This window comes from Rhamphochromis longiceps, linkage group LG2 (genome assembly GCF_057381845.1).
Source record: "Rhamphochromis longiceps isolate RC_006_pf linkage group LG2, R_longiceps_female_GT1.1, whole genome shotgun sequence".
Taxonomy (NCBI): domain Eukaryota; kingdom Metazoa; phylum Chordata; class Actinopteri; order Cichliformes; family Cichlidae; genus Rhamphochromis; species Rhamphochromis longiceps.
Genome location: NC_140558.1, coordinates 7,588,014 through 7,615,139, shown reverse-complemented (window position 1 = coordinate 7,615,139; position 27,126 = coordinate 7,588,014). Strand labels below are relative to the sequence as shown.

General features: G+C 39.1%; 3 protein-coding genes across 6 annotated transcripts; all 3 read left to right on the top strand.

Annotated features, from left to right (window-relative positions):
• tmem33 (transmembrane protein 33) lies at positions 1–7,710 on the top strand. The gene is made up of 8 exons (XM_085416419.1): positions 1–98; positions 1,192–1,259; positions 1,972–2,066; positions 2,178–2,365; positions 5,520–5,587; positions 6,015–6,148; positions 6,373–6,456; positions 6,667–7,710. Exons 2-8 carry the CDS (start codon positions 1,212–1,214, stop codon positions 6,794–6,796), a joined length of 747 nt encoding a protein of 248 aa, XP_085272545.1. The 5' UTR covers positions 1–98; positions 1,192–1,211; the 3' UTR covers positions 6,797–7,710.
• Positions 7,711–8,780: 1,070 nt separating this feature from the next.
• Positions 8,781–16,693, top strand: bbs7 (Bardet-Biedl syndrome 7). 4 transcript variants are annotated; one of them, XM_085416390.1, is made up of 20 exons: positions 8,781–9,231; positions 9,331–9,396; positions 10,126–10,188; positions 10,263–10,438; positions 10,538–10,724; positions 10,812–10,881; positions 10,973–11,080; positions 11,404–11,534; positions 11,713–11,797; positions 11,904–12,006; positions 12,114–12,306; positions 12,431–12,505; positions 12,609–12,674; positions 12,792–12,931; positions 14,022–14,126; positions 14,776–14,940; positions 15,054–15,163; positions 15,274–15,377; positions 15,915–16,038; positions 16,143–16,693. In XM_085416390.1, exons 1-20 carry the CDS (start codon positions 9,196–9,198, stop codon positions 16,274–16,276), a joined length of 2,241 nt encoding a protein of 746 aa, XP_085272516.1. In that variant the 5' UTR covers positions 8,781–9,195; the 3' UTR covers positions 16,277–16,693. The 4 variants fall into 4 exon arrangements, with proteins under 4 accessions (XP_085272516.1, XP_085272508.1, XP_085272535.1 ...); XM_085416382.1 differs by having other exon boundaries at positions 12,606–12,674; positions 16,143–16,692; XM_085416409.1 differs by lacking the exon at positions 14,022–14,126 and having other exon boundaries at positions 8,782–9,231; positions 16,143–16,691.
• Positions 16,694–18,643: 1,950 nt separating this feature from the next.
• ccna2 (cyclin A2) lies at positions 18,644–24,940 on the top strand. The gene is made up of 9 exons (XM_085416369.1): positions 18,644–18,785; positions 18,898–19,332; positions 22,563–22,821; positions 22,903–23,009; positions 23,178–23,401; positions 23,492–23,696; positions 23,777–23,890; positions 24,119–24,252; positions 24,362–24,940. The coding sequence occupies exons 2-9, from the start codon at positions 19,123–19,125 to the stop codon at positions 24,411–24,413; spliced, it is 1,305 nt and encodes a 434-aa protein (XP_085272495.1). The 5' UTR covers positions 18,644–18,785; positions 18,898–19,122; the 3' UTR covers positions 24,414–24,940.
• Positions 24,941–27,126: the final 2,186 nt, after the last annotated feature.

The following is a 27,126-nucleotide window of genomic DNA, read 5'->3' as shown; positions in this document are numbered from 1 at the left end:
GTCAGCTGATCGTTTACTAGAGTAGTTCCCAGAGTGCCAAGCTTCTGCCTGTCACGTTAACCGGTTAGCACGCGACGTAAATCAACGCTGTAGCGCTGGTAAGCAGAATGCTTTATTATTGCCATATATAGGGTCAGGTGTAGCTATTAATTAAGTCTTCTTTAAACTGCCGGGCGACCTAACGTTGACAAAGTAATCAGGGAAGCATTCACGTACGACCTAGGTAGCAACTATTAGCTGAGGCGGTAGCTGACGTGCTAGTAACGATGGTAACAGAATATTCTAGATACACCTGCTGCTAAACAGCGTTAGCCTTAATAAAATACACACAGGGCTGCCTTATGATAAATTTGCAGTCATCAGTCTGGGATTTAACAGCAGTATCTGGATATTTTAACCATTTGGCCTTATAGTGTCTGTTATTAACAAGTCATTACCAGCATAAATTAGCACATCCGCCAGCTAGCTACCGGTATATCTTTCCTTTAGAGGGAATGATCGTTGTTAGATTCCATGTGTCCCATTCATATGTAGTTTGTGCTTACAAAGGTTAACCATTTAATCGTCCCGATTTTACCTTAGCGAATAGATCATCTAAGTGTCCATCTCCAGCGTCAGTTAATAGATGAATCCGGAACCTTTGTGAAAGTTAAAATTTACCAGTATATGGTGAAAGATTCATAAGGCCAAAGGTGGCCTCTTTTGTTTGTTCATCAGACTAAAATCTAAATGAAGCCAGTTTAAAAATAACAAAGGATGGAAAAAACTAACAGAGTGAAACACAAAAGTTGTGGTTTCAGCTTGAAAAACTCAGAATCAATAATAATTAATGTTACTAATTATTTTACCTTTGCAATCAGTCATTTTTATGAGATTTCTGTAGAATAATTGACAGATGTCTGGTGGAAGATTTATGTTTTACAGCAGCTCTTGGTGATACAGTTTGTCAATGGTTTTATATTGACATATATTTTGTTCAGGAAGCTGATGAAACTCAAGCCAGAGAGTGAAAATCATCATTGAGGAAGGGATGATATTTTCATCACTTGTACTCATGTCACACTGTTGTGATCGTGTGATCACATGTAATTGCTAGACAATATTATCGATTGTCCATCTAATCACAGGTGACCTGAAATTTCAATGAGCAGTTAGGGTTACTTCTAAACTTGAATTTTTTTCCCCCAACAGAGAAACCAGCACCCCCAAAGATGGCTGATGCAAACCAACAAAACCCTCCGCCGCAGCTAGGCCCTGTGGTAGGTTGGCTGCTTTAACTCTGTAGTTCAAATATTCCAGTATTATTGTGCCCAAAGGTGTACTCTGATTGTACGCATCCTGGTCAGAAAAAAAAGAAAGAAAATGGTGCTTCATTTTCTGTTAATTGTTTCATCAAGAACTTTTATCAGATATTTTGAAGAAATTGGGAACAGTTTTGCTAAGATTTAAGATATCTTGAGCCCCTTACAAAATGTATGTGCTATGCATAGTTTTGACTGAACAGTTTACTTTTTTAAAATTGATATTATTTATTTGAGTGCTTTAGCCCTAGATTGTTTTATTTTCTACATATAATTGGAATGATTTCATCCTAAATCTGTAATTTTGACACCCAAACGTGTTTATCTTAGGGGGCAAGTAGAGTAGGGATGTGTGGCATGTATTTCAGTGCTGTTTGCAAGAGTTGGATGACATACACTACCAATCATTCACTTGAGTAACATCAGTTGAATGAGGATGACCAAGATGAGTTGCAGCTGCCCCCTGACTTTTGAAGGCAAGGCGGTAAAATTAACTTGTAGATTGCATTAAGATGCTTTTTAGTTTGGCTGAATTTTCTATGCTAGCCACTGAGAGAACCTGACTGTAAGTTTAAAGTCAGTAAATCTGCTACCAGTATATATGAGAAAAATGGAGACAAGAACAAGGGATTGGTTCGGTTTAATGTTGAGCATCTTTGTGTCTCTGCAGCAATTTCTAATGAGCAACAAGCTGGAAACTGCAATGTGGCTGTCACGACTCTTCACTGTCTATTGCTCTGTAATGTTCATTCTACCAGTTTTGGGGTGAGTTCACTGTGCAAAATCATCTAATTATAAATGTCAATTAGCTTTAAAAGTAATTGTAATCCAGCCAAAATCAGCATTTGAGTCTTTGTCACTGCTTGTATATTTCAGACCCTATGCAGCAGCTAACTTCTATCAGAGAGCGTTGTTAGCGAATGCCCTCACCAGTGCGCTTCGCTTACACCAGAGGCTTCCACGCTTTCAGCTGAGCAGAGCTTTCTTGGCCCAGGCTCTGCAGGAGGACAGCTGCCATTACCTGCTCTACTCACTCATCCTGGTCAACTCCTACCCCATTACAAGTATCCTTTCATTATGAGCAAGTCTGCAAGATTAAATGGAGATTAGAGCAGGGCAATATGGCCAAAAATATTTATCACGATATATATTTGAAAATTTGCGATAACAATATAACCGACGATATAATTGATGCGAGACAAAATACAACTCCACAACATTACTAGCGCAAAAAGACAACCTTCCATTTATTTTCACTTAAACAAGAAGCTGGTTTTTATGTACATTAAAGCTTTATAAAAATGTAACAGTGCAAATGCAAATTCCTTGCTGAAAGTTTAACCAAAAGGCATTTCCAGTAGAAATGGGCTGACATATCCTGAGCATAGAGCTGGGCGATAGAACGATAACGATATGTATCGCGATATAACTTTTACTCGATAGAGAAATTAAGCTATCGCGATAGACCTCGCCGCTCTTGTACTCTTAAAAAAATAAAAAAATCAGCCAATCCAAATTAAGTAGCGCAGAGCCGAACCAATCACAGCCGCAGCGTCACGTCACGTGACTTGTAACGTACAGCACAAGTGCCAAGCCGCACGTGTGTTTGTTTGGGAAGCAGCCAGCAGGTAATGGAGGAAATGAGTGTGCCGACTAGAAAAATCAACCGAGCGTGACCGAAGAGAAAACAGATAATGGTTCCAACGCCGGAGAGATTGTCGAACGGAAGAGCCATAGAAGTTCCGTAGTGTGAAGGTATTTCGGCTATTTCAAGTCTGACAAAAAACAGAGTAGCGTGCACTGTAAATGTGCCGAAAGCAAGTCTGGAAATACAATAAACTGGTGCATGCGTCACACTGTGCGCCACGTTATTGTTTCGGTGAAATGAATTTCTACAATACTGTTAATTCTACTCTCTGCAGTGTTTAAATGCTTACATATACACACAGTTACTGTCCGTCCACACATACGACTCGGTTCTGCTTCTATGCCCCAGCTTTGTTTACTTTTTCCCACCGAGGCTTCTAGACTTCTGATTGGCCAATATTTCTGCACGGTTAGGAATCTAGCGCCACCTGCTGCTTTGGCATGTTCATAGCAGCGTTTTCCTTCATTTCTGCCTTTATGTGTGGACAGGATTATTTTTTAAAACGAAAACGGAAAATCTCCGTTTTCAAAAATACCCGTGTACGTGTGGACGTAGCCTCAGTCTCTGACTGGAAGCGCTAATTCGTCATTCGGCTTTTGTCAGACTAAAGTAACTGTTAAAACTGTTTGAAAAGCTAAGCTATACAACAAGAAGAGATTGAGAATTTCCTTTTAGTTCTCAGTTTATTTGATATTGACAAAAGTTAGTCAGTTTTGTCTGTTCTTCTGTAACACAAACTAAGATTTATTTTTAGAATTAATATTTTGTTTCTAAGTGGAATTGACAATTTAGTAGTCTGTTTCGTTTGTTCTATTTTGAAACTTAAACGCTTTAGCGGCTGCCTTTTGTGTAGTTTGCAATATTTGCCTTTATTTATCTGAAAAAGTCTGATGTTCCTTAAGTACATCTACCCTGTTGAACTTATTATGGGAAATAAATATTTACATAAAAACAAGCTGCTGATTATTTCACATTTTACTTGTGAGCAACGGCACATTTAAATCTTACAAATATAGTTATTTGGCTTATATCGTGATAGATATCGTTATTGCCTGAAATGAAAAAAACATATCGTGATATGAAAAAATCTCATATCGCCCAGCTCTACCTGAGCATAACCATGTATAATATCCACTGAAGTTAAAAAGAGGTGCTTTGCAACATTAAACTGCAGTGTGCAGTACGCATTTTTCGGACCATAAGGTGCACGGGATTATAAGGCACATTAAGCGAAACAAAGCAGTCAGATAAATCAAACTTTATTAAACTCATTCTTCTTGCTTCCTCCACTTCTGTACCATTGATTCATTAATGTTGAATTCTCTGGCAGCTGCTCTATTCCCATGTTGCTGCAGTATATTAATAACTAACCTCGTATTGTGGATGGATTATCTCAGTTGTTCTCCTGACTGAAGTTTGGTCCGTTTACAGCATCCTGCCATGCGATTGCATTTGTCTCTAACCATGAAGAACCTTCACGTTAACTTTTATAAGTGGAAAAGTGTTAGTGTTCGTCCTCCAGCTTCACTGTTTATGTTATGCTAACATAGCTGTGTCGCTAGCGATCACGTAGCACATCATTATATACCAGCTAGCCCAACTTCAGTAACCCTACAAACGTCACTGCTGTTTAGTTTCCTGTCTTTATTTATGTTGGAAGTGATAGCAGAGCTGTGCGTTTGATTTTTTTCAGAAATCTCTCAGTCAGAACATGCAATATCATGCTTAGGTAACTAGCGAAACTAGCGAGCTAACTTCCGCTAGCTTCCTGCTAACTTCTAACTCCGTTAAATGTAATAACTTTTGTTTTCATGGATGCCTGGAAGTTAAACTTTATAGTTACACCTGGTAAAGCAGCAATGCTGATCGTTTTATTAAAGATGAAAGAATTTAGACAGTTTTTAACTCTAAGTGATGCTGCAGTGTTGTTTGACCTGAAACATACGGAGTTTAGGACCCAGATTACTCCCAGATTTAAGAGCATCTTAGTCCGACAAATACGACAATAACGACGGCCGCTTGCATGTTCTGCAAAAAAATGTGCTTTGTTGTGTATCTGATGGACAAACACCAAACCAGTTCCACATCACGGAAGTTGCACCATTTTTACAAACCAATTCTGGTTCATCTGTTTCACTCAACAATCGGCCATGTGCGTATGAAAACAAAGGCACTGCGCATGCGCGTTTTACTCCCATTCTATCGCGATATTTCATTTTCCTATCGTTGCCTAACATTATACCGGTATTACCGTGAACGGTATAATATGGCCCAGCCCTAATGGAGATGATAGCATTGCTACATACATTGTGTGTTTTTTAGTTTTAAACAATAATAAAACACTATTTCACTGCTATAGTTGGACAGACATTTACTTGTTGCTGCAGTTTTTTTCCAAAGACGGTCTGATAGGAGTCCTTAAAGGGTTCAGACCTGCAGTATTACAAATCAATTAGTCTTAGCAGTAAAAGATTTAGTTTTTCCGTAGTTGGAATCATGCTCCCTTATTATTGTATTATTTAGGAGGAAGTTGTTCTTTTTTGTTATTTAATCTTAACCTTGTTGTCCAGTGAGCATCTTTCCAGTTTTTCTTTTTTCCTTGCTTCACGCAACTACCTACACAAAGAAAGTTCTTGATGTAAGTATGAGTCACCACAGTGACTTATTGAAAATTACTGTGAAATCAGTTTAAACATTATATAGCCACAAGATGGGATATTAGTACCAGCCAGGCCACCATGTCTGAGGCAGCAGAGTAGGTTTGTGGTTGGGTTCACACAGTTGCAACAGAGCAGCGCTTTACATGGCTGCTCTGCTTGTGTGTGTGTGTGTTTGAGAGAGATTAGGCAAATGAGAAACACAACGTAAAGAACTTTATACTTAACTGTTACAGTTAAATTGAACTACGAACGTATAATGTACCATTAAGCGACTTAAAGTCTGGAGGCTAATGATTTTTAATGTGTTTTCCTTTACCTTTTACTTCTTGCACCCACTGCTCATTTCAAAATGTTGATTTGCCAAAGCTTTCATTTCACTTTGTGACTGTTTTCTGTTTCTTTAAGACCATGGGCCCAAACAGCATGATGTTTATCCGGGGTCTCCTGGACAAACTGACAACTAATCAGCAGAATATCCTGAAGTTTATTGCCTGTAATGAGATCTTCTTGATGCCAGCAACTATTTTTATGCTGTTCAGGTATGCTTACAACTGTCAACGATTTCTTTTTCTGAAGACCAATTGTAGCATCCCTAATCTAGAGATATGTGAATATTGATTAGTTGCAGTGACTGTTTTGTGGTTATTGTTGTGTTAATCTCATAAATATCAGTTTTCTCTTAACAAATGCAAGCCCTTCTTTGTAATCTTAATACAGAGTGTCCAGTTTTCACATGTTCATGTCAATAATATTTTGTCAACAGCGGCCAGGGGAGCCTATTGCTGCCTTTCATTTATTACCGATTCCTCACTCTGCGCTACACATCCAGAAGAAATCCATATTGCCGGTAAGACTTTGAATTATCCGTTATTGTCACATAGCAACATGGTGACTCAGTGTTTTGCGCTGTTGCCTCACAGCAAGAGGCTCTGGGGTTCAACCAAGGACATGGCCCTTCTGTTTAGAGTTGGCATGCCCTGCTATTCAGAAGGTACAAAGATTAGATTAAATTTGCTTTCAATACAATCCGAGTGAAGTACTTTTCTTTCTATCTCAGCACCTTGTTCACCGAGCTGCGAATTCTTTTGGAGCATTTCATCATGAAGCCTGCCTGCCCTGCCTTCTTCAGGAGGATGTGCCTCAGCAGTATCGCCTTTATCAGCCGCCTCGCCCCCACGGGGGTTTGATTACACTAAATTTGTTTTCCTCATGTTTTGTTTTTCAGTAAGATGTACGATGTGACTTAACTTCGATGGGGAAAGACTTTGCCATCAATGGAAGGAACCGTTTTTTTTGAATGTCAACTTTACAGTCTGTGCTCCAATTTTTGTGTATCTGAGTGCAGCTGAAGACCAGCCAGTAATGCACTGAAGGCTAATGCTGATATTTGCGTTTCCATCCTTTTAATGTGACCTCATTGAAGCGGTGGACATCCTGTTCTGTTACCTTCGATGGGCCGAGCACATTAGCTTGACATCAGCTGGGTTCCCTGTTTATCGGCTGTTATCATTCTTTCCTTTCATGTCTTATTTATTCATTAAAATCACTTATTATATAATGAAACATTAACATTCTCAGATTAGTAAATTAATGAACATGTGTTTATAAACAATGGATTATGATCATTTCTTTAAATAATTATATTGTACTTTTTCAGTTTCCAACTATGTCTGATTTGTAAAGCATCCAATGCTCTTATGTGTCTAAAAGCCTAAATATTAAATGTATTCTATCAATGCCATTGACTCACATTTCAGCAACATGCAAAATCTTATGTAGCTATGATGTCAAAATGGATGTTAAACTGAGAAAATAATCTGCTGTATTTTATAGGATATTTTAAGGTACCAGATGTTCTGCTGTATGATTCACAAATGGAATAACTTGCAGAAAGCATGCCATGCTTATGAATGCACCCTGACCTCATTTCTCAGTTTAAAAGCTGTTTTGATTTTGAGTCATTCATTTTTTATTAGGCTATAGGTTTCTTGCTTAATGCATGCCCTGGTATGTTTTTCTTTCCCTGCCATGTTAATTGTGTTTACTTGCCTACAGACAAACCACATTTTTATAATGAGAATAAAGTTATCTCCTAAACAAACATAGTGTTGAAGAATGCTAATTGGGTTTGGTACCAATAATTTCTTGCATTATAATAGTTGACTTCAATATGAACAAATCCTAATAAGGATTTATTTATGCCTGTTTTTAATTGTTATTCAAAGCATAGGTCTAATATAAAAGTATTTATCACAGATAATTTCAGTGTAATTGTATATTGTTTCTCACTAGAGAAATGTGAGTTAGTGAATAATTGTTCAGACCCTATGAGTACATTGTAAAAACAATTTTACATGTACATATCAAATACATCTTATAAACACACTGCACGCCATTTATCTGGGATATATTTGCAAAAAACGATGTGTGATATTTATGTGTCATTTTAAATAAGAGTTCTTTGATTTTATGATACAACAGATATTTATGTGGGAGAGTAAAAAGAGCTTATTCTTTCATTTAAGTTCATCCACGTACTCTTCCCTGATTACTCCTGACAACGCCAGTTAGTCATCTGAAAGCACAAGAAAGAAGATAATTTTCAAGAAAACTCTGACAAGATACCATCACTAAAACCAAATTTTAGTTTCTCTACAGTATGTGCCAGCATTTGTATAGGTAAAGGACTGTGTTTATTAATGGTGTAAATGAAAAAAATATATGACTATGACTTTTAAGTACCTTTAACATTGACATAATAAATGTGTCACTATAATTAAATGGTGTTTTATGTTTATAAATGAGAGGTGCCAAGAGGGTCTGGATAAGTAGTAAACTTTGTATTTCCCAAAAATAGAGAAAGAGTAAAAGTTGGTACAGATCCTTGAGTAAAAACTATTCAGTTGTTTCCAAAACTTTGAAAATTCAAAAGGCTAATGGGATTTTTCACATTACTGGCAGAATGGCACACTTAAGCCACTTTTAAAAACATTATTGTCATTATTTGCTGCTTTTATGTTTCATTTCTCTTTTTGTCTTTTATGTATTCTTGTATTGTCTGCTAGATATAGAAGTGATATGACGCACCGGTAGAAAACGTGAATGAGATAGCCAATCAAAATGCAGCTTCAATGTCCGTTACTCCCTTTCAACCAGTGGAATTGCAGTTTTGTTACAGCCTGCAACGTTGCCATTAGCAACGGCAACTGCCCTCTACAAGTCCCAAAATGTTGCACAGATCGTTTATACCTGATATCGGCGTTTAATGGGAATTTATTCGCGCTCACATCTACACACATCGACTTCCTTCGTGTCTTTTTTAAAGATGATTTTCGGTCGTTGACGAAGCCTGCGTGCCAGTACCAGTTAGCTCCGATTGCTAAAGCTAGCACGTTGAGCTAATCCCATTGCTTTAGATAATCCCAGTCTCAGCTAGCATCGTTATCGTCTTGGAATTGGGTTGAACGTTTTTCTGACAAAGTGTTAATTGTAACGGGCGGCTATGGGCCAAGAGTAGTGTCTGAATAACCTGCTTGGAATATTTGCAGATTTTTTTTCCTACTTAAGTTGAAACAGTAGAAAGAAGATGGATCTTCGCCTCAATAGAGTTGATTACATTCAGGTAAAACAAAGCAGACTACGTCGGGTTTATGCTGTGTGTGTTTTTCTCTCTCTTTAATTAATATTAGGAGTAAAAGTTCTCCTCCATTCTATCTCTCAGGTTGGCGTGACATCTCAGAAAACTATGAGGCTTCTTCCTCCACTGGGAAAAAAGGCAACCCAAAAGGTATCGTTTATGAGCCATACAGTAACCTAAATTAATTAACATTTGTGGTGTTAGTATTGTTTTCTGACTAAATCCAGATTGTTTTCCTGCTTTTGCTGAAGACTGCAGATGATTAATTTTGTTAATTGACCCTTGGGGATAAATAAAGTCTTTCTGATTCTGATTTTAAAAATGTAACCAGTTTTATTATTTGGGTTTTAGTTTATTTATCTGTAATACATATTTTGTTTACTAGATGGTCAGAAATCAAAACCAATGACATTGATTTCTGATAAATAATTGCTTTACCCGAGCCCTTCAAGAAGTAAGACTTGTCATGCTGTGCAGTAAGTTGGGCAGTTGTTTTGAAGTTTTAGTTTAATTGAAAGAGGGACATGTAAACTGCTTGTATAGTCAGTCAAATTTCATAAAGATCAATAGACTTTGTCTCAAAACAAGATTTAGACACTATTTTTCCAACAGGCTTTAATTAAACATGTTTTCTATTAGTTCATTGTAGAAAACTTTAAAAAGTGCATTTTGGGTAAACCTCAAGGGTCATATCACCATGTGGGATCAGTGCTCGGTCGAAACAAATTATAGTATATGTAAGGTCTCTTTTATACTCTCTTTTGATACTGGGCTTATCTTCTAGATATGACTCCTTGCCTTTGCTACAATCGTTAATTAAACTAAAAAATGAAATTGGTAAGTATTAGAGTGCTTGACTGGTGTCTCCTCATGTTTTAGGTTGCTATTGCTGATCATGATGGAATACTCACATGTTTTGGCATCAAGAAGGGGGAAGCAGTGGTGAGTAAATATTTTCCTGTCATCACAGAGATTTGAAATGAACAGCTTGTAAGACTTTTGACTCTTTGTTTCAGCCTGTCTTTAAAACACTTCCTGGCCAGAAGATAGCCCGAATGGACCTTGGAGGTGCTGCGGGAACTCCCCAGGAAAAGATCTTTGTCTGCTCTGGTTCTCAGGTCCGAGGATTCACCAAGAAAGGCAAACAGTTCCTCACTTTTGAAGCCAACCTAACTGAGAGCATTAATGCAATGTAGGAAACATGTTTTGTTTTTTTTCTTCATTTTGATTTACATTACACGATTGAGCTGTGCAGAGTTGTGTCATCTTTACCCCACTGGGTCTTTTCCAGGCATGTCTCAGGCGCTGACCTTTTTGTGTGCGCAAGTTACATCTACAACCACTACTGTGACTGCAAAGATCAGGACTACTACCTCTCTGGAGACAAGATCAATGACATCACATGTTTGTCCACTGAAAACCTCACTCACCTCGTCCCCGTCCTGGCATGCCAAGATCGAGTGCTCAGAGTCTTGCAGGTAGACTGAGCTCTCATTTACTGTTCTGATTATGAGTTGCTCTTTGTCAAATGAGAGATGCCAATTGTTTTATGGTTTTGTATGTAGAGATCTGAACTTGCATATGACATAGAAGTTCCTGGACCTCCTTCTGTGTTGGAACTGTATAAAGAGCAAGGCAAGTTGATTTCTTTGTTTACTGTAACCATAAAGCATAAAGCTGCTTTATATGTACCCGTTTGAACTTAATTTCTGAAATTTCTCTTTAGGAGAGGAAATTCTCTTTGGAACCACAGATGGAAAAATAGGATTGGTTGAGATTGGTGAACTTTCAGCTGCGACCAAATGGGAAATTGACAATGACAAAAAGAAAGGAGGTATGTACAGAAATGCATTATTTTCTCATGAACACTGTTAGAAAAGATGGGCATAGCATCGAGTTCTTACACATGAAGCCAGTGTACAGGTGCCTTAAAAGTGCAATATTTTTACTGTCTAGCAGAGGGTGATTGCTCTGAGTCAAAGCAGTCATAAAGCGGAGTCTACTGCATGGGCATGCAGTAACAATTTGTTTCTCAAACAGATCTATCTGATCTCATTTTATACACAATGTATGTTTCCACAATGTTTAAACAGATACTCATGCATACTAGGTGATGACTTAACCTCTGGCAAAGTGATCATGTTTTCTGTCTCCCAGGAATTCTTTGCATTGACAACTATGATATTATTGGTGACGGAGTGAATGATATCCTGGTGGGGAGGGATGATGGGACGGTTGAGGTCTACGGCTTTGACAGCTCTAATGAACCGACATTGCGCTTTGAGCACGTAAGTGATTAAAAATTCACTCTCCATAGATTTACAGTTGTATTTTTGTAACTGTTACAAACCTAAAGTTATTTGAATAATTGTTGCTTAATTTACAAATATTAATGCATTTAGGTATTAAATGACAGACTCCCTTCTTAATCTTCAATATTTTCTCTGCTGTGTTTCCTCATAACAGGTATTGTCAGAGAGTGTGACCTCCATCCAGGGTGGTTGTGTAGGGAAGGAGTCTTATGATGAGGTCTTGACTGCCACCTACACGGGTTAGATGATAATGTTTCCCTTAATACTGCAGCTTATGCATTTTTTCCCCTCAGGAACAATAAGTGTCTGGTGTCTTGTGTCCACTCTTTTCTTCACTTCTTACAGGATGGGTGACTGGTTTGACCACTGAGCCTCAGAAGGCCGAGGCTGGCCCCGGAGATGAGGTCAGGATGAGCAAGGAGACACAGTCTAAAGTAGAAGCACTCAGGTATTAGCAAAATCTTGTTCCCTTTTTTTTTTTGTTTGGTTTACTGTGAAGTGTGATTTCAAAACAAGTCTTTCAGTTTTTCAGTTAGTAATGTTGTTAACTTTCAGGGCAGAGCTGGAGCAGCTGCAGGTCAAAGTCCTGCAGGGACGTGAGCAGTACCAGCAGACCTCTCAATCAAGCACGGCTGTCTCTGCTGTCCCCGTCTTCAGCATCAATGACAAGTTTACACTCTGCCAAGACGATGCCAGCTACAGCCTCACCCTGGAGGTGCAGACTGCCATCGACAACCTGCTGTTGCAGGTACATGTGTCTGTTATACCGCACTGTTAAAAGACAAGTTGCAATACCAAAAAAAAGTACACTTTTCATTCCGTGTAGCAAAAGTAAGCTAGCAGAATATGACTGAGACTAATGTTCTACACAGAGTGATGTCCCTATTGACCTCCTGGATGTGGATAAGAACTCAGCTGTCGTCAGTTTCAGTGAATGTGACTCAGAGGTGAGCTGTGTAAACTATGTGCACACAAAAACTTTTACAAACTAAGTCATAAACCTGCTTCTGTGATCAAAGGCCTCACATTCATTCAGTTTATGTTTAGCAGCCCAATGGGAACTTCCTCCTGGCCACATACCGATGTCAGGCCAACACTACCAGAATTGAGCTCAAAGTAAGTGAAAGTGTGGCATTTTTAAAATGGCTACATAATCAACTTGCCTCAGCTATTTGTGATATGATGTGTTACAGAAGAAGTAATATGTTTAATCCACAACAAACTGTTCTATAGGTGAGGTCCATTGAGGGACAGTATGGAACCCTGCAGGCGTATATCACCCCAAGACTGCAGCCTAAGACATGTCAGGTACGCCAGTACCAGATCAAACCTCTGTCCCTCCACCAGCGGACTCACAGCATAGACCAAGAGAGGTAATTAAAAGAATAAAAGAAAAATTTGCACTACTTTGAATTTTGAAAACAGTCTTTTCAAGTATAATAAAATCATAGAGATGTGAATTGAAATTTGGTAATCTCATTCTTTTTGAAGCAGAACACAAAAGATAGTTTTAAAGACAAAAACACATTATTAGCTTTAAACCTAGAGTTGTGAATGGTTCCTACATTTAGACCCTCGAATTGAAACTAAAATTGTCAGTGCAACATAAGACACAGTGTCCAGTTTGCCTTCCATCACAGTGATAAAGAATCCTGAATTTAAAAAAAAAAATCTGGATCTGAATTCCCAACAAACATAAATCAAGCCCCAGCTCTGGTGAAATTCTGATGTTATTTTTCCATAACTTTTAGAGTAACAAACCCACAAACAAATAAAAGTGTGAGTGACTACACACATATATACTGACAGTTCCTTTGACATCATGCATGCGTTCCTGGATCCACAAAGACATCTGAAGATTAGTAGCAACTAGAACTGCGATATCTCCCAGTTTTTGTTATTTCACTTTATTATGTGTTTGTTGTGAAATGACATGGAATTTCTAGTTTTGCTTCCAGTTTTTAGCAGACACATAATCTCCTTGGTGGATTTAATATTTTTATTTTATCATTTTTTGTGTGTTGAAAATAAATATGCTTACTTCTTGCTTTTAGGGTACGTTCACACTGCAGGTCTTAATGCTCAATTCCGATTTTTTGATCAAATCCGATTTTTTTGTCTGCTTGTTCACACTACAAATAAAATGCGACAGCAAATGCGCTCTAGTGTGAACGTCCAAAGCGGCCCGCATGCACAAAAGAAGACGTCACACACACAACGCGCTCTGTTTAGACCCAGAGAAAACAATATTGTTTGACTGATGGCCCTTAATGTAAAGACTTCGGACTTTACGTTTCCCAATTTTTGCTTTGAGTTATTTTGTTATTTACATAATAATGTAAATAACCTAATAATGATCCTTATTGCTGTTTTAGAGGAGCGGTGCTTCAAAGGATAGTTGCAGATTTCTGTCAGAATCTGCAGATTATACAGTATAAATAAAATGTTCATGTTTCTCCAAAGTTGTCCTCCCAACAGTTTCACTAACATCTACACTGGATGGCCAGGAAGTGTTCGCGATGTCTTATCGGGTGCTTCTCCGAAGCTGATAATTGGCGTCTGTCTTGTGTAAGTGATGTAAAAGATGGATTTAATGCGACTTGACCTTTCAAATAGCAGTCGCTTTCTAAAACATCGGATATGTATCGGATTCAGTACCACATACGAAAGTGACCCACATCGGATTTGAAAATATTGGATTTGTGCTGTTCACACTGTCATAGCATGATCGGATATGGGTCGCATAGGGTCAAAAAAATCAGATTTGATGCGCTTTCGCCTGCAGTGTGAACGTAGCCTTAGTAACCTCTACTTTTACTATGGTTTTCTATGAGATATGTGTCAGCAACTTTGTGTTGTATGTATATATTACTGTTAATAGCAGCAACACAGGAATGTTCTAACACGGTTCTTTTATCAGGATTTCCCTTTTTTCTCATAAAATCCCATATGGAAAACAAATAGTAAAAACTTATATGTGATTACTCATGAAAGTGGCCACTTTCTCATTACTTTCATACATTGTTTTAGTAAGTATCCAAAACATACAAGTTTCATTATATAATTTTTCAAGGGATCTTATATCTGTTTTCACTCTTATATGCTTTTCATACAAGTTTCACACAAGACAGATACAAACTTTATAAGATTTATATATATCTTTCCCAGATGGGATCATTTGTTTTCGTTTCTCTTTGCTTTTCTCACTCTATTTAAGGCCAATGAACAGGCTCAGTCTGGTTGGGCAGTTCAGTTTTGCAGAGATCCACTCCTGGGTGGTTTTCTGTTTGCCGGAGGTACCTGAGAAAACACCCGCAGGAGAGAGCATCACATTTTATTTCCACAACACCTTCCTTGGCACACAGCTTGAAGCCACCTACTGGTAAATGCAGGCACACAGTAGACAAGCTCTAAACTACATACACTTTAAGTTTTTGAAGAGTTTAATAGGTAGTTTCATATAGTTTAATATATTGAACCATTTTGTATTCACAGCAAAGGGGAGGGTCACTTTAAGTCTGACAACATCTCTACGATCTCCATACTGAGTGATGTTCTGTCTAAAGAAGCTACCAAAAAGAAAATCAATCTCAACATTTCGTACGGTAGGTGTATTATTGTTCTATTTCAATACCATCTGTCAGGTTTTATTTTTGTTTTGTTTTTTTAAATAGAAGAAATAGAAAACCTGTATTTATGTTTATTAATCTTCCAGAAATCAGTGATGACTCTGTGAGCCACACCCTTAACATGATCCATCCAAAGCTGGAGTACCAGCTGTTGTTGGCTAGAAAAGTTCAGCTCATCGATGCCCTTAAAGTAAGTGTAAAAGCAAAAAAGATATTCATTCCTTTGAACTGTGTTGTGGAATTTGCAGTAAAGACCACCTGGTTTGATCAGAATTTAATCAAATACCTTCTAGAAAAAAGTCTTGCAACTCGGCAGCCATCTTGCTAATGCCACAAGCAATTATTTTTAATGGTTATGTAAATGAGAGGTGAGAGAGTTATAACTCTAAGCTGACATAAATTGCACGTATAGAATCTTCAGTTAAACTGATGATTTTAAAATGATGAAAACTGTTTTAAAGCTATTTAAACCTAAAATGAGGATTAAAAAGCTGTAATCCCTGCAGGTTATATTTTTATTACAGAGGCACCAGTTTCACAATATGGCAACGTTATTTCCATTGCATCCCTGCCAATATACTGTTGAAACTGTTGCAAATCTGCTGTGCACGATTTAGTGAAATGATACAGTTTCCTCACATGTTTCTTTTGAGTGTAATTTAATGTAGCTACTAATATCTGCTTCCTATTTCCCAACATGCGTCTCTACTTCCTCTGTGGTCATCAGGAGCTTCAGGTTCATGAGGGGAATGCTGATTTCCTCATTCCAGAATATCGCAACATCTTGGATGAATCCGCTAATCTCCTTGAGGAGTACAAGAAACAGCCTGCACACCTTGAAAGGCTTTACGGTGCAATGTTTTAACAGTTTCATTTAACTGATCTCATTGTGATCCTTACCGTATTAATATTGTTGGCCTATGATAGTTAATATTTCTCATTCTCTTTCCTGTAGGAATGATCACAGACCTCTTCATCGACAAATTCAAGTTCAAGGGCCAGAATGTAAAAACCAAGGTGTCCTCATTGCTGGAGATACTTGATAACTATGACTTGAATTCTCTGTTAGATTTTTTTAATGAGGCCTAAGTTTTTAATAGGTCAGAAGGTATTCATTTAGTTGTCTTTGAATGTTTGTGCTATTTTTGTATTCTAATGAAACACTTGTTTCATGGTAGTATCTCTGTGTTTCTGTAATGTTATTAAATATATTTAGTTACTTTTTGTCATAGCTACTGAGCACAATATTTAAATATTTATGTATTTTAAAGTATCTGGAAATAACTATAAAAAAAGTTACCTGTATGAATAGCTGGCATTTGAAGTGACCAAATATAAGGTTGTTAAAGAAATATGTAATGTATATTTTTATGTTATGGTTTTCATATGAGTGATGTTCATCTCTTCAAATAAAAATGAGATGATGTAAAGTTCATTATTCACTGGACTAATGCTACTACAAAAACCTACTTGTATAGAAGAAGAAATGCATAATGCAGTGAATTTTAACAAAGAGCCAATCAAGTCTCATTCATTAAACTGTTACATCTACACTATCATGGACAGCAAATCTATAGATTGCCTATTTGCTTCCATTGTCTGATAGAGTACCAGAGATCAAGTCCTGCAAAATCACACCAACGTTGTGGAAGTTAATTGAATACATATACTTTGAAGGACTGAAAGTCCCAATGTACTTTTTCCACAGAATTTGTATTTTTTGCTACTTTGTGACTTTACACTTTTTACACTTTACACTTTACCATTTATTTGGTATCTAGTTTCTTTGCACTTTTAAATTTGACATACAAGTAGTTTAGAGAATATAAAGCAGAGGCAGATTTAGCAGTTTGCATTGTCCTTTAAACTGGTGCCATCTGAAACGCTCCCTAAAAGACGAGCAAATATATCCTCCTGACTACCAGGAAAAAAAATGTTGTCCTTTTTTTATTTTTTTAAATCCCCTAATGTTTGTAAGGTAATCAGAAGGCTGAAAGGATTTTTTTGGGGAAAAAAAAGTTTTTACTTTTTAGATATCACATGACATTGGAAGGCCAAACATGTAAAACTGATCTTTGATGGCAAACATTTACTTCAACTCTTCACCAAGGAACAGTTTGAAGTCAAGGAACTTGAGTGGTTTCTTCCCCCAAAACTGCAAGTCACTGCTATACTGAAGCCATGAGTTGGTGATTGCCAGATCAAAAAAATAGAGAACTGCACGTGCTGTCAATTTCCGAGTGCGAGAGACCATCCTATAGAAACTCAACATTCGGTCGACAAGGTCCACACCACCTATGTTGGTATTGTACTCAGCAATTGCCAGTGGCCTTGGCACCTGGACAAAACTTTTGTTTTTCTTGGACCATCCTATGTGTGTGTCCTGAGGTTGATTGCCATAGGCAGAGGATGCCATGACAACTGGCTTGTTGTCCAACCACTTAATGACAGCAAGTTCAAGAGGACTTCGCCTGAGTACCATCTCTGATGCTCCTCTTTCTTTCTTCTTGAAGGCCTTATTCCCTATGATCTTCTTCATCAGACAACTCAAGATCCTTGTTTCCCTCAACAAACTGCAATAAATTTCTTTCTGCTTCTAAAAAGGACTCCTTTTCTGGTCATTTAAAAGAAACAGAACAAAATGGAGGAAATGACTGCAAAAGTCCACTACGGAGGACATTTAGGAGGATATGTAACATGCTCTGTAAAGGAGAATTTCCTTTATTATTGTAAGTATATTTTGCTGTTAACATTTAGTGAATATTTAAACATTATATTGTATTAAAGATTAAATATTTAAACTTTTACTTGCAATAAAATACTCAAGGTTATCAAAATTGTTAACTAAATAACTGGATGGAAGTATAGTTCAAACTGCTTTGTAAATAAAAAAAAATATATATATAAAAAAACAGTCATATCAGTAAAAGCTGATATTTAGTTGCGTTTATAGCAGTGCCTGTTCATATGTCATATGTAAATTATAGCGGTCCACTATTTATGCAAAAGTAGAAGGATATAAACTTTGGTTTTATGTGCAATTTGCAGACAGCAAATAATTAGTTTCAGACTGATTTTAAAGGCAAGCGCACTCAGTTATCCAGGTAACAACTTCTCTGATTATGTATTCATTAAAAATTAAACTATAACCAAGCTAATTCAAAAAGTGGTTTAATTATTGTGTGTATTGCATGCAGTTAGTACTTCCCAACACAAGTCTTTAGTCACTAAGAACAGATTACAAATGGTTCATATGATTAAATGCCTTGGGTAACCTGTGTGTCTGAACATATATGAAGATAGCAAAATAAAAAAAGGAAAAAAATAAAACAAGATCTTATCCTTTATGCGTGCATTTGCTACACAGGCCCAGCTGACTTAATAAAGCGATTTTACGTTCAAACATGCCAAACCGGTTTTGAATTTAGTAATCAGAAGATTATTGTACTCTTCGGTTCCCCGTACATTTTACGCGTCACTGCCTTCGCGGCTTCTGATTGGTCTGTTTCAATCCTCGCGGGCTACTTGAACTGAGAGAAAGCTGCAGTCTCTACAGGTTTCTGTGTAAATGGATCGAGGTTAGCTCCCTTGTTTCCAGGTTTGTAGTGAATTCGAAACTCGTGCGTTATGGCGACTTAAATTCTTGTCTTCCGACTGTAGCCATTGTACCACCAATTGTGCATGTCTTGTTTTTGTCTGCTTTGTTTTAGCACGGGGATTCCAAGTGTGGTTACCATCTCAACAGCTTAGTTTTGATTGTGAACAATTCTTTAAGCTTCCTCGGCAAGGTAGACGCTAATGATAACCTCGCTATAATATCCATATACTTGATCCCTTTATCCACGCATCATATTTGAGGGCTCATTTCACTAGTTAACAAGTACTCAACAATTGTAGTTAAGCTAGCGGAAGGCAGGCTGGAGTTGGAGGGCAACATGTCAGGCGCTAACAGAGCACAGGGAAGCGCGGCTAGTGACTACCAGAATCAGGAAAATGTACTGCAGAGACTCAGAGGCTCGCTTAAAGCCCGACCTGTGGCGACTGAAAACCAAGAAAACCTTCCTCCGAAGCAAGCCGCCAACAGAACCGTGCTAGGAGCCCTGCAGAACAACCAGAGGAACAAATCCCAAGTCGGCGGAAAGCAGGTAACAATGCTAACTGGTAGCTGCTTAGCTGGTGCTGCGCTTTGCTGTTGACTACATGTTTTGGAGCCAATACATTTTACCATGTCCCTGCTTGTTAAAAAATACTTGATGCTTTTATTAAGTGTGCCTATGCGAAGGCACACTTATTACTATTGCTCGGATTTATTATTATTATTATTATTATTATTATTATTCTTTTTCCGCCTGAAATTTTGGACCTTAACTCGCCCCACAGTTTTGAGACAAGGTTCACATATGATATATCATTGTGTGCGGCTGGAGCTGGAATGAGTTGCTATGACTTTTGGTGTTTATTACTTCTATAGTTTTTTAAATATGAATATTTTAATGCAAGTTTTTTCCCATTGAAATGAATGGAGAACAAGAGAACTTCATTTGTGGTGTGCTGGCTCACTCTAGTGGTATGTCGGGAGTAATGCGAGGCGGCCGCTGTGTCCCTGTGGACGCTTTTATTTTGTATAACTACCGGAAGTAGTTCCTGTGTACTGACGCTAGCTGGGTAGCTAGCGCCGCGTCGCTTAAAAAGCAGCCGGGCTTGTCTTAAACTTAAGAGGCTGACACTCGCTAAACCACCCGATCGCTCGCCAAGCGACTGTTTCACACTGGACTTATTTTTCGTTTATATGGGCCGATGATGCTGGTCGATGAGGAAAAACTGAGTTGTTTGGTGGTGGCTAACGCGGAGCTAGCTAGCCACCGGTATGTGTCTCTTTCCCCTCATATGTGGGGAAAGAAACATGTGAGGCGGCCGCCGATCGACCGGTTTTCAGGTGAGAATGTAGGTGTGTAAACGTCAAATATCTGCTCGTTTTGTCAAAACATCCCATATTAGCAACAGATTTCTCATGATGTTGCTGCTAGCCGGCTAGCTAGTTTGGCCGGCCGGCTAGCCGGCTAGCTAGCTCGGCTAGCTAGCGCCGCTTCGCTCAAAAGCACCCAGGCTTGGCTTTCAGTGAGGCGTCTCTAACTCCTTTCACCCCCGATCGCTCCGCAAACAGTCTTTGTCTTAGCTGGACTTATTTTTCGTTTATATGGGCCGATGATGCTGGTCGATGTGGAAAAAATAACTGAGTTGTTCATATACCGGTGGCTAGCTAGCTCCGCGTTAGCCACCGGTATATGTCTCTTCCCCTCGTATGCGGGGAAAGAAACACCGATCGACCGGTGGTGGCTAACGCGGAGCTCAATCGTGGATAAGGGAAACCCAATGCAGGAGAAGCAGGCGGCTGGTGAACTGAATTTCAGGTAAGACGTTATTAACTGCACTCTATTTGGGTCAGATATAAACCGAGTTTAGGTGTAGTTTATTTTCGTTGTGCTGACAGTTACAATAACTGTACTGCGTGCTAGCTAGCACGACGGAGTTTCTATACAGCTGTGCGCGCTAAGTTACTGATTTTGAACTTTATGACAGCCTCCCCTATTTTCAGGCGAGAATGTAGGGGTGTAAACTTCAAATATCTGCTCGTTTTATCAAGAAGTCCCATATTTTATCAAGAAGTCCCATATCTCTCACGATGTTACTGCTAGCGCCGCATGGCAGCTAGCTGGCTAGGGCGGCTTGGCTGACACCTAGGCCGGGCTGACTGATACCCAGGCCGGCTCACGCTCTCGTTTCACCGCCGCATGGCGGCTAGCTGGCTAGCGCGGCTTGGCTGCCACCCAGGTCGGGCTGGCTGACACCCAGGCTGGGCTGGCTGACACCCAGGCCCGCTCACGCTGTCGTGTTATTTTTCATTTATATGGGCTGGTGATTCAGTATGAGTGTCCGGTGAACTGAATGTCAGGTAAGACGTTATGTATATGTAAGGTAGTGACTGGAATAAGTCACAAGGTGTCGCTGTTGAGCTGCATATATGTTGTAAATTTTAGCAATTTTTACCATTTGTCCTCTGCAGTACACCGTAGTTCAGATTTCTCGTTCGCGTGGGCGCCATCTTGGTTCAGTGTTTACTGTGATGTGCAAAGGTAAGCACTGTCAGTGGCGAACTGCATTGGTTTTGTTTAAAAATAAGTGTTCCACTGTGTAAAATAGCGGTTTGTCATTTAAGCCGAGCATATATTTTGTTTATTGAGAGGTTCATGTATTGTCTGATGAGAGTATGAGACAAAGATATACTTTTCTTTCTTACTCTCATATAAAATATTTAGCTTTTATTAAATAGTTATCTGAATCTTACAACCAAAGTTTGTATAATAATACACAAGATTGGCTGTAGACCATTGTTAATCATTCAGAACACTGTGTAAAAATAACAAAAAACAAAAAGTGAATGAAAAGTGCATAAATATTTATTTTACGTGTTTGATGTGTGTGGCAGGGCGTGGTCTGCAGTGCCGCTGCAGGGGAGGTGGACCCACCTCAGGGGCATCTGCAATCACGCCTCTCAGGTGTAAAGTCTGTGCTCTCTCTGCTTTTTTTTTTTTTTTTTTTTTTTTTTTTTGTGTATGTGTCGGGCTATGAGATGAAAAGCTACAGCCGGCTGTGTGGGTACAGCAACTATGTGTGAAAAGTGGTCCATAACGTAATGCTTCAAAGTGTGTTCATGCAAACATTGTCGGGTCTGCTTATGAACCTCTGCGCACAGCGTCTACAAATTGGGGCTGTACGAAGTCACCTCATCTTTACACAAAACCGTAAGCTGTCATCTGTGAGGCGCGAGCGGTGTTTGGTTTTACCATAGTTCATGGTGGAGAATGGCTGCTCTGCTGAGTTTTGCTCTCTGTAGCCGTTTGAATGGCAAACTATACTGATTAGCGGCGGCATAGGCACACTTAAAATTTCTTCAGAAATTTTCGCTTTCTAGTTATTTCTTAAAACTTAATATTTACAAACTCACGAACGTAGTTGTGTGTGTGTGTGTACGCCCCGTTCCCACCAATTGACCGCCATTTTAATATCAACATTAAGGTGAAGTCAGTCATGTAGTTGGCTGCTTAAAACAACAAACATGCCTTCTTGAGGGTGCTTTATTAACGTTTCCCTCCCGTCAGCGGATGTAACAATTGAGTATTAACATTGAACCTGACTAGTGTAATATCATCTGAATGTTCTCAGTCAAGTGCAGCACACTTAGTGTTGTAATGAAAAGTCTTCATCTAACCACTAAGTTGAGCAGCATGTATGCCCTTGGATGGTGTTGCTGTCAGATCTAATCTAACAAAGTTTCTATTCTGTGGGCCATGTCTGAATATTTCTTTGCTTCCAGGATTCAACACAATCCTTGTCTTGTAAAAATGAAGACTTTGGGAAAAGCTGCTTTGATAAACCACTGGCCAAGCAACCCGCTTTCCAGATCCATATTGATGAGCCTGATGGACCCGGTGTCAAGAAGCCACTGCAAGCAGTTGAGAGTATCAAAGCCAAGCCCACAGTTGAACAATCCCCACTGGAGATCAGTGCTGTGGCACGGCTCCGGCAGCCCCTTGCCACTATTGAAATTCCATCAGCGATGGATGTCAGCTTTGGTGGGTTTAAAGGAAATGATGCTAGCAACTGTTACTCTGATCTGGGTTTTTACTGTTTACTAAATATAAAACTCTTCTCAGATTCTCCAATGGACATGTCTGTGGTTGAGGGGGAGGAAAAACCAGTGAATGTAAATGAGGCCCCAGAATATGCAGCTGAAATTCACAGCTATCTGAGGGAGATGGAGGTGAGAAATTGGCATACGAAGTGCTAAAGCAAAAAGCATATGAGAATTTTCTGGCAGTGCTGCCATCTTAGACATGTCCCCTGGCAACATTTTTCAACCTAAACCTGTTGATGGTTAGCTGATCCTGTTTGCAAACTGGCTCTTTATAACTAGATTGTCACCCCACAGGTGAAAACCAGGCCTAAAGCTGGCTACATGAAGAAGCAGCCTGACATCACAAACAGCATGCGAGCCATTCTGGTTGATTGGCTGGTCGAAGTTGGCGAAGAGTACAAGCTCCAGAATGAGACACTTTATCTGGCTGTTAACTACATTGATCGCTTCCTTTCCTCAATGTCTGTCCTAAGAGGCAAACTTCAGCTGGTTGGCACTGCAGCTATGCTGCTAGCTTCGTATGTACCTCTTTGCATGTCAGATTCTACAAATGTTCAAAGCCCACTACTTTGCAAACATTACATTTGTTCCTTTTGAATGTTATGCAGGAAATTTGAAGAGATCTACCCACCAGAGGTGGCAGAGTTTGTTTACATCACAGACGACACCTACACAAAGAAGCAAGTGTTAAGAATGGAGCATCTGGTGCTTAAAGTGCTCTCATTTGACCTGGCAGCACCAACAATAAACCAGTTTCTCACTCAGTACTTCCTGCAGCATGCTGTTACCAAACAAGTGGAGAGCTTGGCAATGGTGGGCATGAGATTTCTGTAGTCTGAAAGTGATGTCTTAAGTGCATTGTCTAAACATTTGTTGTTGTTTTTCATCTTCAGTACCTTGGTGAGCTCAGCCTGGTTGATTCAGACCCCTTCTTGAAATACTTGCCATCGCAGACAGCAGCTGCGGCCTACATTCTGGCTAACACCACAGTGACTGGTGCCTCATGGGTGAGCTCTATAGACTTGTACAAATGGGCAACTAGGAGGTATTGGTCTATATGTAGGTGGAAATGCCAATGGTGTCCAGCAGCACAGCCAATAACTCAGAGCTTGCATCTACTCTTAACTGTTGTTTAAAGTTAAACTTGTCCAAGTTTATGCAAGCTTTAGTTTAGTGTGTGGGGAAATGTATTTGTATATTTGAAGACACAAACTGACCAAAGTTGTGCTCCTTAGCCCAAGTCCTTGAACGAGATGACTGGCTACTCTCTGGAAGATCTGATGCCGTGCATTGAGGATCTTCACTGCATATACCTCAATGCCCCTCAGCATGCACAGCAGTCTGTCCGGGAGAAGTACAAGGGCACAAAGTAAGTCAGCAGATTTGTTTGAAAACTTCATGGGAGTCTTTGTTTACATTTGGAACAGTCTGGGTTTCTTTATTTGTGCTAAAGCACTAAACCCTTGTCTCTTCCACAGGTACCATGAAGTCTCAAGCATCAATGCACCAACTAAACTGCAGCTGAACTGACTACTTCATTCCCTTCTATCCATGTTGTACTCCCCTGTCACTTAATGATGTGTGCCACAATATCAAATGCCCTGCTCTTTTTGGAGTAGCACTAGGTATTTTAGATGTTTTGACTTTTTTTTTTGTAATTTTTATATTGTAAAGTCTAAGATTCATGCCACACTACAGTTATTGGCAAAATCAAGAAATTTTAATCAGACAAATTATAGGCTTTATAGCACTGTTGGGCTACTTGGCTCCTCAGTGTTGCTAATTGACCTGCACATGTACCTAAACCCACAGAACAGATTGTGGCCTCAATTTTTTTTTTTTTCTAGCTTAGTTTCCTAAGCAAGGGTGCAGGGTTGCCTAGTTTTTTTTTTTTTAAGAGGTGTAACCTTGGACCATTTGGCCTAATGGAATGCAGATTAAAGTGTAGTTTGTCTGTCATTGAGTCATTTGATTACATTGGTGTCTTGAAAGCTTTTTTGGGACATCTTCTGCACTGTTAAACTATGGCTCTTGTAAATAAAATTCTTTTAAATACATTTTCTGATGCTTTATCAACACCCTAGACTCAAGAGGGCAGCAGAGGACAAGTTAAAAGCTTACATCAGCTTAGGAATGTGAGCCCTGGTTGTTTGTATAAGGCTAAACTAATTTCTGGGTATCCAAAATGGGATTTCTGTTTGAATTGAGGACAAAGTGCCATTGAGGAGTGGTAATTATGGGAAAGGTAAAGTCAGTTAGTTCTTTAAACCAGTAAGGTTTTCCTGTGCAGCCTTTCTTACAACAGGATAAGTAGGCTTTTGAAATATCAAAAGCCCCTCAAGGCATTTAAGGTTCTGTTCAACAAGGGAAGGGGAAAATAAGGACACACACCCCATGTTTGGAGTTTTTGTTTCAAACTAAATGCTTTTCCACTTGTCATTCAACAACGGCTTGATTTTTATCTGAACGAGAGTTAGTCGGCCAATAGCATTGAAGGTATTGCACGCTCCCCCTCGTGATAAATTGGGAGGCTGGCTTTGTGCAAGGAGTCTGACAGGAGAGGGGAAGTGGAGCCCAGCCGCAGAAAGGATTTTCATCTCAGAAGCATGGACCGCTCAAAAAGCATGCACTCTCAGCAGGTTTCCTTTATTACTGACTGCACGCACTTGTGACTAACGGGAGGATTTAACCATGGAAACTGGGAATTCTATAACATAGCCTAAACGGCTGGATACCTGGCTGAATGATGACTCGTGCAGCTACGGCATAACATCTGTTTAACTCCTAAGATCTAACTTTGTTAAAGACCATTTTTGGTAGTGTAAAGAGTGGCTTGCTGCTTAACCCCATGCCTGCCCCCAGAAGATTTGTTGTGGCGTCCACGTCGCTGGCACTGGGCTGGGGCTGGAACCTGAGCTTGTATGTGGGGATGCTTCTCGGTCTCCTGATGCTCATGATGCTTCTCCTCTGGATGCTTCTCAAACAGCTCAGGAACTCTGTGGCAAAATCGATGCTGCAGCCCGTTCGCTCTTTTAGGCAGCCTTGCTTTGAACAGAGGTTGGAGCGTGTGTTGTGAAATATGGGACAAATCTGCCAAAACACTGCCAGGACTGAGGCATGTTGGCGTACTTGATTGTGCCTTTGCAGAACTGTGTAAGAAAATTACTTTAAAAATGATCTGTTATGGACTCGTGCTGAAACTGCCTCACAAATAATAAAAGCTCATGATTTTATTCATAGAAACCCGTTTGTTCTTTCACCAGCTTTATATGTTGCTTATTTTCAGATAAGCGTGAAGCAGGGAGCCTTATGTGTTCTCCTTCAGTAATTAAAATTACCGCTAATTTTATGCAAGAGCTATTAAGTGTATTTACACAGCCATAGCCCAAACATCTAAACTGCTGAGTAAAAGCAGAAGCCAAGATTAAATCTGCATCCTGATCCATGCTGATTAAAGCAGTGCATTCAGTAGGCCAATTTGCACTCATCTCATTTTCGTGAATTGGCAGGAGGAATATTAAGGATTTCTGCTGATGAAATATATAAAAGGTGCTATGCCACCTTTATTTTATTTTTATTTTTTTTTTAAGTATTGTACATATCAAGGGGCAAAGTGTCATGAGACTTAAGGTGAGAAAGCTAATATCAACTAAAAGAACTCACAGGGTTAATGCCATTTAACATTTCCCAGGGATGTAAAAGTGGCCAATACACCTGATCTATTGACCACAGATACAACAACAACAACAATCTTTATAGAGCACATTTAAAAGCTTTGGGCATACCAAAGTGCTTTACATAAAACAATAAAAGGTTCAAACAGATAGGAAGCTATTTTACTGCCAAGTGTGGAGTCCACTTTTCCACTTATTGAAGGACATGTTTATGTCCTGATGGGAGTGATCTTTTGCAGGATGACATAAGGGATCACTGAATTATCTGATGCATATCAAAATAATGTGCACACTATGGCTTTCCTGATCGCCAGATTTCATACAGCACCAGATAGATGCTCAACACAAACATTAAATCATCAAATGCATAAATATCTTTCGGAAGAAAGACTTTCATCTCTTCAGTTCAGCTCCAGGAACAGAGTCAATGCCAAGATAATTTGTGTTGGGTTTTCCTTTAATTTGCCATTTACCTGTGGTTCTTACTGTGTTTTATTTTTATTCCTCTTCAGTCATTAGTCAGAGGAGGTCATGCAGGCTTTGAATGATTGAATAGTCCCAAAAGGATC

What these genes read in the sequence shown, in the direction of transcription:
- ccna2 (XM_085416369.1), top strand. Translation starts at nt 19,123, where the DNA reads ATGTCAGGCGCTAACAGAGCACAGGGAAGCGCGGCTAGTGACTACCAG. An exon ending in CCCAAGTCGGCGGAAAGCAG is followed by an intron (nt 19,333 to 22,562) that starts GTAACAATGCTA and finishes CTTTGCTTCCAG; the next exon opens with GATTCAACACAATCCTTGTC. An exon ending in CAGTGACTGGTGCCTCATGG is followed by an intron (nt 23,891 to 24,118) that starts GTGAGCTCTATA and finishes TGTGCTCCTTAG; the next exon opens with CCCAAGTCCTTGAACGAGAT.
- bbs7 (XM_085416382.1), top strand. Translation starts at nt 9,196, where the DNA reads ATGGATCTTCGCCTCAATAGAGTTGATTACATTCAG. An exon ending in GAAAAAAGGCAACCCAAAAG is followed by an intron (nt 9,397 to 10,125) that starts GTATCGTTTATG and finishes CTCATGTTTTAG; the next exon opens with GTTGCTATTGCTGATCATGA. An exon ending in TCAGTGAATGTGACTCAGAG is followed by an intron (nt 12,506 to 12,605) that starts GTGAGCTGTGTA and finishes GTTTATGTTTAG; the next exon opens with CAGCCCAATGGGAACTTCCT.
- tmem33 (XM_085416419.1), top strand. Translation starts at nt 1,212, where the DNA reads ATGGCTGATGCAAACCAACAAAACCCTCCGCCGCAGCTAGGCCCTGTG. An exon ending in CGCCGCAGCTAGGCCCTGTG is followed by an intron (nt 1,260 to 1,971) that starts GTAGGTTGGCTG and finishes GTGTCTCTGCAG; the next exon opens with CAATTTCTAATGAGCAACAA. An exon ending in CAACTCCTACCCCATTACAA is followed by an intron (nt 2,366 to 5,519) that starts GTATCCTTTCAT and finishes CTTGTTGTCCAG; the next exon opens with TGAGCATCTTTCCAGTTTTT.